General features: G+C 36.0%; 2 protein-coding genes across 3 annotated transcripts; one reads left to right on the top strand and one right to left on the bottom strand.

The window, feature by feature from the left end:
• Nucleotides 1–453: 453 nt before the first annotated feature.
• On the top strand, nt 454–2826 carry LOC135633400 (non-specific lipid transfer protein GPI-anchored 3-like). Its single transcript, XM_065142815.1, has 3 exons — nt 454–789; nt 1822–1884; nt 2718–2826. The coding sequence occupies exons 1-3, from the start codon at nt 513–515 to the stop codon at nt 2810–2812; spliced, it is 435 nt and encodes a 144-aa protein (XP_064998887.1). The 5' UTR covers nt 454–512; the 3' UTR covers nt 2813–2826.
• A 3906-nt stretch (nt 2827–6732) lies between these two features.
• On the bottom strand, nt 6733–8007 carry LOC103977583 (nudix hydrolase 17, mitochondrial). Of its 2 annotated transcripts, XM_009393142.3 has the most exons (5): nt 7754–8007; nt 7546–7639; nt 7372–7455; nt 7160–7276; nt 6733–7070 (listed from the first exon to the last, which is right to left on the bottom strand). In XM_009393142.3, the coding sequence occupies exons 1-5, from the start codon at nt 7822–7824 to the stop codon at nt 6957–6959; spliced, it is 480 nt and encodes a 159-aa protein (XP_009391417.3). In that variant the 5' UTR covers nt 7825–8007; the 3' UTR covers nt 6733–6956. The 2 variants fall into 2 exon arrangements, with proteins under 2 accessions (XP_009391417.3, XP_064997470.1); XM_065141398.1 differs by having other exon boundaries at nt 7372–7639.
• Nucleotides 8008–8093: the final 86 nt, after the last annotated feature.

Raw genomic sequence — 8093 nt, 5'->3', positions numbered from 1 at the left:
GCTCAAATCACGTGCACATTTCAAGAAATACCTAATATTGATTTCACCAATACACAAATGATTTCTTTACTATTTTGTAGATTAAGTTAAATGTTAACAATAATAATGGAAATGTTTTTTTAGTTTAGTTGGTAAATTTTTTAATAATAAATAATTATATAATATAATAGTATTCTACGTCAGCATCTACAATTCAATGTTGATATTAGAGTCATTTTTAGGTAATTAAATATCCTTTTTTTTTTCTTTAACGCTTTGAAGGATGCATGTAACTGAAAACGGTATATATGAATAATAATTAATATTAGAAGGGTAATAATAATAATAATAATAATAATAATAATAATAATAATAATAATAATAATAACCTTTTCCCCCTCTCACTCGCTCTATATAAACGCAAGTGTGTCGTTCTTCTGCTGCTGCACAGAAGACCTTTCGATAGACCCTTAATGGCGTCCAACAAGGGCTTCCTCCTCTGCTTCCTCTTCGTGTTCTCTCTGTGGGCTTCCATGGGGGTCTCCGATGGCGACGCCGACGTCGGCGTGCCTCCGTGCGTGAGGAAACTACTGCCTTGCCTGGACTACCTGCGGTCCCAGGAGAAGCCGCCCGCCGCCTGCTGCGTCCCCCTGGGGAGCGCGTTGGATGAGGAAATCGAATGCCTCTGCAAACTCTTCTTCGACGACCATCTCCTCGAGTCGCTCAACATCTCGCAGTCCCAAATCCTGGGGTTTCCCCCGCGCTGCGGATTGAAGGCGCCGGACGTTACTAAGTGCAAGTTCTCTTCAGGTAGATTATTAGCTCTTCCCCTAGAAGATTTGCTATTGTTATTGGATTCCTAAGACTGTGTTTCTAACTCTTTTGCCATTGCATAAACTTAAATGATGTTTGGATACTTGTAGATTTTAACCTAATATGAAATCGACTTCTCAATAATTTGCTTTAACTAAAAATTAAAAAGATGGTTATAGTCTTTTATTCTTGTTTGTATGTTTGATCTATATAATATCATATGGAGATGTGGCAAACATGCAGTGGGTGAGTTCATGCCCCCCTAAATAAGTCAAGAAATGTATAGGTGCATCTTTATTCAAGAATCCTAAAAAATGGTAAGTTCAATATTCCTGTCCAAAAAAAGGGTAGATTTGAATATATAGATTTGGACATGGATGGAAAAATATGAGGATTTAATCTAAACAAAGAGAGAATAAAGTAAGGAAATTATTTTCCACCAAATGGATTCTTATATAATCCAGTCTTTCCATTTTAATCTCATTAGATCTCTATAGTCAGAGAAAGGAAATCATTTTCCACCAAATACAATCTTTCGATTCTCGTTCCAAATTCATTCATAATTAAGGCAGGCCATAAATCCCATCCCACAATTAAGCTTTTAATATAGGTTTTTCCATATCTGACAGATCTTATACCATCTAGAGTTCAATTGCCCTGAAAGAAACTTTTGAACCAAATAATTTGATTTGACCATACCTATTGCTGCATGACAAATCCAGCATTAGTTTTGTTGGATTCTCTAAAAATATCTTTCTCAGGTTTCAGATTTATCTCTTTCCTTTTTCACATACTAAATATTATAGTACATAATGATAGCAAATAATTAGGAGATGACAATGTTTATTGTACACAATTGTAATTTTTACTGTAAATATTAATCAAAATTAAACAAAGCGATCATTTCCGGGATTCTAAACTCCCAAGTGTGAAATAAGAATAAAAGCTGTTTTTCTTAAGTAACTTGGTGATCACTAATACAATTAGTATATTTATATGCTCTATTAAACTTTTTCATGACTTCTGCAGATGCTCCAAAACCAAGTCCCATCCCACCTCATGCTTCATCGCCTCCAACCTCAACTCCTAAAGGTAAATGGTCTTTCATGAACTAGTTTTATATATGTATATATAATATATGTATATGTGTGTATATATATATTTATATGTATATGTAATATACATATACATATATGTATATATAATATGTATATACACACATGTACATGCATGTGTATTTTTTTTATGCATCAGACACATCCATTAAGAATTTAATGTGCATTATATTTCTTTACTTTAGTCAACTTTTGCTAATAGCACTTGATCCAAATAATCTTGATTTGGAATTAAATGGGTTTTTGTTTTGTGTTTTTTAAATCAAAGTTGGCTTGTTATAGCTCAGCTTATGCATTTACTTGCTCTTCACTCATAATTGCATACTTGTTATGGAGATAATGAACAAGGCAAAACTCTAGAATCTTAGCCATTGTGAAACTTCGACAAGCCATGATGATTAATTTCATGATATTGCTTGGACATAATTAAAATGGTATCTTAATAGTGACTTTTATCTTAATAATAATGATTGGAAATATAAAAGCTTCAAGTGAATTTGAAAGATATACACGAATTCATTTAGCTATTTGGAAAAATAACTACTTGAGACACATAAATGAACTCATCTGAATGGCAATTTACATTCATAATTTATTAAACTTCAAATTTCTGTGCATGTTCTCCAAGTCAAGTCAGATTGATTAGTATTGTCGCAATGTATTGGCCTTTTCATTTATCTCTTCAGCTATGTATTGGATGAGCAAGAATAACTTATTCTGACATTAGGAAAGTGGTTTAATTTCTTGTGTATGTTGTTGCAAATTCAATGTTAGAGGAATGCTAAGAAACTAATTGTTTCTTGTTTTCAGCACCATCTTCAAGCAGTGCAGCCATAGGAATCAACATAACGAGTGTATTAGCTTTAATTATCATTTGGGTGTTTTCTGTAACAAGTCCTTTTTAGGACTTACATTTCTCCATTTCATTTTAGATATGTAATTTAGAGGACATCTGAACATGTTACTCTATCTTTTTTTAATTAAAAATAACTAAATTTGATGTTCAAGCTATTTCTCAATTCAAAAATCTAGTTCTTAATAAAATGTTAATTTAACATTAATTTTCTAATGATCAGAATGAGGTGATGCATACCAAAGTCTTAGCTTTTCATTGATGCATGAGTAATATTGATATGATTGTACAGACATGGAACTCTTATAAGAAGGCACTCATAATACCAGTCTCTCTCCTCTTTGTAAGATGGAGCAATTTGTTCTTTTGTATCAAGGAGAGTAGATTTTGTTTATTGGATTCTATCATCAATAAACCTCTAATTAGCATATCCATTGGAAAAAAAAAAAGAATTCTTCGGATCGAGTTTCTTCTTTTGATAATTACATAATATTTGTTATCAATAAATCATTGATAATCACACAGTTGATTATTCATATTTGCATCCTAAAAGTTTTCATTGTCATCAACATTTATTACACCTAAAACATTAATTTAGTGGTATCATTCTAAACTCACTTATCAACAACGGAGTGAATTTAAAATATCATTCATCTAAAATATTATTTTGATAGTGATATCAAATTCACTCGTTAAAGATTGAGGATTCGATCGAAGTCTCATCCGACCCCCAAGATTTTATTAGAAATCCACTTTCACCGTTTATTCTTTAAGATAAGAACTATCTTATTAAGGTTTTTGATTGAACTTACGTTTGAGATAAATCAAAAACCTCACATAAAACATGTCACACCTATGATCACATAGAAACCATGAAACGAGTTGAAATCCTACATAACTATTTACAGTCGATCATAAGTTGGGAAAAGAGAGAGAACTCAGAAAAAAAAAAAGATTTACAAGTTTGCAGTCGATCTAATGCTACTCCCCCACCGAAATCTCTCGACTGACCATTCCCAGCGGCGACCGCGAACGCTGCCTCCTCAGCTCCTGGAAGACGGCGGGCCTCCTCTCGAACATCTTCGGCCGAAGCTGGTCCTCCATCTTCTCATCCTCTTGTTTGATCCTCCTGACTTGGCTGTGAATTGGAACGCAGTGTCGCTGCTCGATTCCCTGTTGTCTTCCTCCTCCGTTGCTTTGCTTCATCTTCTCCATTTCTAGACCCAAATCCTCCTTTGGTATGGCATTCCTAATCTGCTATGTTATGGTCACTTCTATTTATAGCGAGAGAGAGAGAGAGAGAGTATGAACATCATTTTCTTTTGACCAAACATGTGTATTATAGAGCATATAGTTTGAAGCATGGTTTTGATGATACAAAGACAAAGACTAGTGTTTATCATATGTACCATTTTTTAAGGATTTTACTTCATTTTCTTACAAGTATGTGGAGGAGATGATTTGTAGGTGGGTGGGTGGGTGGAGGAATTCCAAGTTGGCCTCATTTGGACTATGAAACTTTGACATCTGGCTTGGTGGAAAATGATATTGGATGGGTCAATATGTTGACCATTTATTTTCATTATAAGTGACAGGCTCTCGTGATATGACCAACACCCTTCATTCAAACAGTGGGGATGGTGAGCCAGATTGACCAAACATTCATCTAATCTTTGGCTCAGGAAAACCTTTAAGGTATGAGAGAGATCAACATGTGGTGGAAAGACCCCCCCATAGCACTAGTAGCAGTAGTAATTGCCTTATAAACTAGCACTTGAATTGGTTGAGTCTGACACCAATACCACCAACCCAAATCTGTGGCTGGATTACAAGGTACAGATAGATAGATACATGATGATCATCCTAAAGGATAAGGTCAAATGAATTGTCCACCACTGGAACATTTTTAATTGCTAAAGGAGTCCACATCCTCCCACACATTCACTCAGCCTGGATATGGGGAAGTGCAGATGCCAACTTGATCTTATGGACAAAGTGAAACATAGAACAAAGATCTCCATAGGAGAAGAAGACAAGATTGCTAGGTAGAGTAAGTTAGGATTTGATGTGTGAGGTTTCTATCCTGGTTTCTTGATGATTTGATTTGATTTGATTTCCAACATCATATTTGCAGTGATGGCAGTCAATAGTTATCATGTCTGATCTAACCTGTTCAGTGGGTGGGTTAGGTTTGATCCAACATCCAGTCTGATTTTTTACCTGAATTTAATCCATCTTGAATCAAATCCTTGAGACAATATGAAGTATATGATACATATGAAATAATAGTTTGTTTAGTAATTAAATTTATATGATTTTGACTTAAATATATATATGTTTCAAACATCATTAATATTTAGAAATTTGGGTTAACCCAACCAACCATCACCAGTGCAACCAAATCTAACATTTTTTACAAACTAAAGTTGGTCACCCAATTTCCACTTTGTCCTGCAATGACGCCACTTTTAAGAAGCAACTCATGTATTATTACTCCTTTTTTTTGTGTGTGTGAATATATATATCCTCGTACATTATATATTTTCTACATAAATCCAATCTTATATAAATATTTACAACTTTATCTTATAAAAAGAAGGATGAACCTAATGCACAAAACTGATATGTATGTATGTATGTATAGAGACAGAGAGGAAACTCATAATTTTTATATCATTCTTTTATTTATATTTCTATAATTTTATGATTTTGATATCATTACTATTCATTAGTATTATATATATAATATATCATTGCACATAGTGGGAGGAAGCTCCTTCGGCATGTATTATCGTGGATATCATTACATGCTTACATCACTTTATCAATGGATCGTTCATCGTTATGTTATTTTTATAATTACTTGACATATATTATACCTAGTTTTTATGTATTTTTCTTGGGTTTTTATAAGTTTATGCTATTTGTAAGGGTATATAGTGATTGCTCGTCGAATCGAGCAAAACTAGTTCAAAATTACCTCGCTCTATGGCTTGATTTCTCAAGCTTGTGGTGCAATGCAAAGCATCAATAATTTCAGTCCCTTGGAGCTCTCAAGTGGTATAGGAATCGATGAAATTTTGAGATAGTGTTAGATCTTATTTGGATTCATATGCTTATACAAAAAGTGAGCACATGGTTGCTTAATACCCGAACACTCGTAATACCTCAACACTCATATATAGAGAGAGAGAGAGAGAAAAGTTAATTTTTTATTATTTTTTTATTTATATTTTTATAATTTTATGATTTTAATATCATTACTATCCATTAGTAGTATTATATATAATATATCATTGCACATAGTAGGAGGAAGCTCCTTTCGCATGTATTGTGGTGGATGATCATTACATGCTTACATCACTTTATCAATAGATCGTTCATCGTTATGTTATTTTTATAATTGCTTGACATATATTATACCTAGTTTTTATATATTTTTCTTGGGTTTTTATAAGTTTATACTTTTTGTAAGATTATATAGTGATTGCTCATCGAATCGAGCAAAACTAGTTCAAAATTACCTCGCTTTGTGACTTGATTTCTCAAGCTCATGGTGCAATGCAAAGCATCAATAATTTCAGCGTCTCGAAGCTCTCAAGTGGTATAGGAATGGATGAAACTTTGGGATAGTATTAGATCTTATTTGAATTCATATGCTTGTACACAAAGTGAGCACAAGCTTGCCTAATACCCCAACACTCGATTGATCGGCCATTGTAAACTTACGAATATCTTTTTTTTTTCCTTCCAAATTCTTATTTTTTGAAACTAACCTTCTCTTGTTTTATAAATCCTTTTTTATAAATGACTAATACTTTATGAAAATGAGTATCATAAGAGTACCTTATGATTTAAGTAATCTTAACTAAGTCAATGATATGTACGGATGAGACTAAGTCGTATCGACTTCTCGGTCACAAGATTAGTACTCAATGCTCCAACAAAATGTACAAATTATGTAATCTTTGATTGGAATCACTATTTCTTTTAAACATTAAATATAGATACACCAATCCAGCAAAGCTTTTTGCCGAAGAACAACATGGATACTTTCCTACTGACACGCAGCTTCCCTCCCTTGTTTAAGGTAGTAGATGAGATGAATCCTAACTCATTGTTCGATAAATAACAATAATGATAGAATAATAAAATAAAAGAATGTTCTGTTTTTAATGGTCAGTGATGTTAGTATGCTATGCTGAGTTCATCTCTTGCCCACTTGGACTTGATAGAAGGTCTGCCAGCTTATCCACTGCTTCTCTCATCCATGAATGCTTGCACACTTCCCTTGCTTCCTCCACGGTCACCTGGTTCACCAAATCACGGAAGAAATGTCGGTGCTGAACTCACACTACTCAGTGTAGGGATCTGCATTGGAAGCTTGTTTCTTACTCACCCACTTCCGTTCTCGGGCGTCCATCTCCGGCCACTGCTGCAGCACCTCCGTAACTCTCAACGCGTACATGAAGTGGACCTTGTCGTCCCCCTTGCTCGTCCATTTGCCAAGCGTGCCCTGCAACGGGAACAAGGTGTTCAGTGAAATGCCACGTTTTGCGGGACAATGGCAGGGAAGTCGGGGCTATGGAGTCGCAAGCTCTGCGAGCTGACCTCCAAGTTTCCACGCACTCCGGCTTCCTCGAACGCCTCCCTGGAAGCTGCTTCGGGCATGCTTTCATCGAGCTCCCAACCACCCTGTCGGAAGAACGCAAGACCTTGTGGTTGATCATAAAGCATAGGCCGATACAGAAGATTGCAGATCAGATGAGACAGAGGAGCATCAACCTTTGGGAACATAAGCTCAGGACCCTTTTGAGAGCTTACGACGAGCACCTCGATCGCTGGCTCGTCCTCCTCCTTGAACTTGTAGGGGATGCATCTGGTGATCAGCAAGAATTGCATCAGAATAGAGCACTCTTCAACGAGTCAAATGCAGAGTCAGATAAGCATGTCGATAGGAACGATAGACAGAAGAAGAGCACGCGAGACACACCCGACGACGAGGCGGCGACCGGAGCTGTACCGCTGCAGCCTCCTCCCATGCCGAGACACCAAAGCCACCATCCTTTTCAACGTCTTCCTCGCTTCTCTCTCTCCCCCTCACTTCCCTTTCAAGAAGATTTCCACCCTGTACTCTTAAAGACGAGATTCTTGGAACCACAAGGAGCAAAGGAAGCGAGAACTTCACTGTGCCTTCGCTTCCTCTCATCCAATTGCCGCCTGCAAAGACTGGCGTGTGTGTGTGTGTGAGAGAGAGAGAGATCGATCTTACACATGCCTTCATAAAGGAGGCGAGGCGGGACGAGGGGAAGATTCGCGGTGTTGACCGTCGA

This window comes from Musa acuminata, chromosome BXJ3-3 (assembly GCF_036884655.1).
Source record: "Musa acuminata AAA Group cultivar baxijiao chromosome BXJ3-3, Cavendish_Baxijiao_AAA, whole genome shotgun sequence".
NCBI classification, from domain to species: Eukaryota; Viridiplantae; Streptophyta; class Magnoliopsida; order Zingiberales; family Musaceae; genus Musa; species Musa acuminata.
This window is presented reverse-complemented; position numbering and strand designations above follow the sequence as displayed.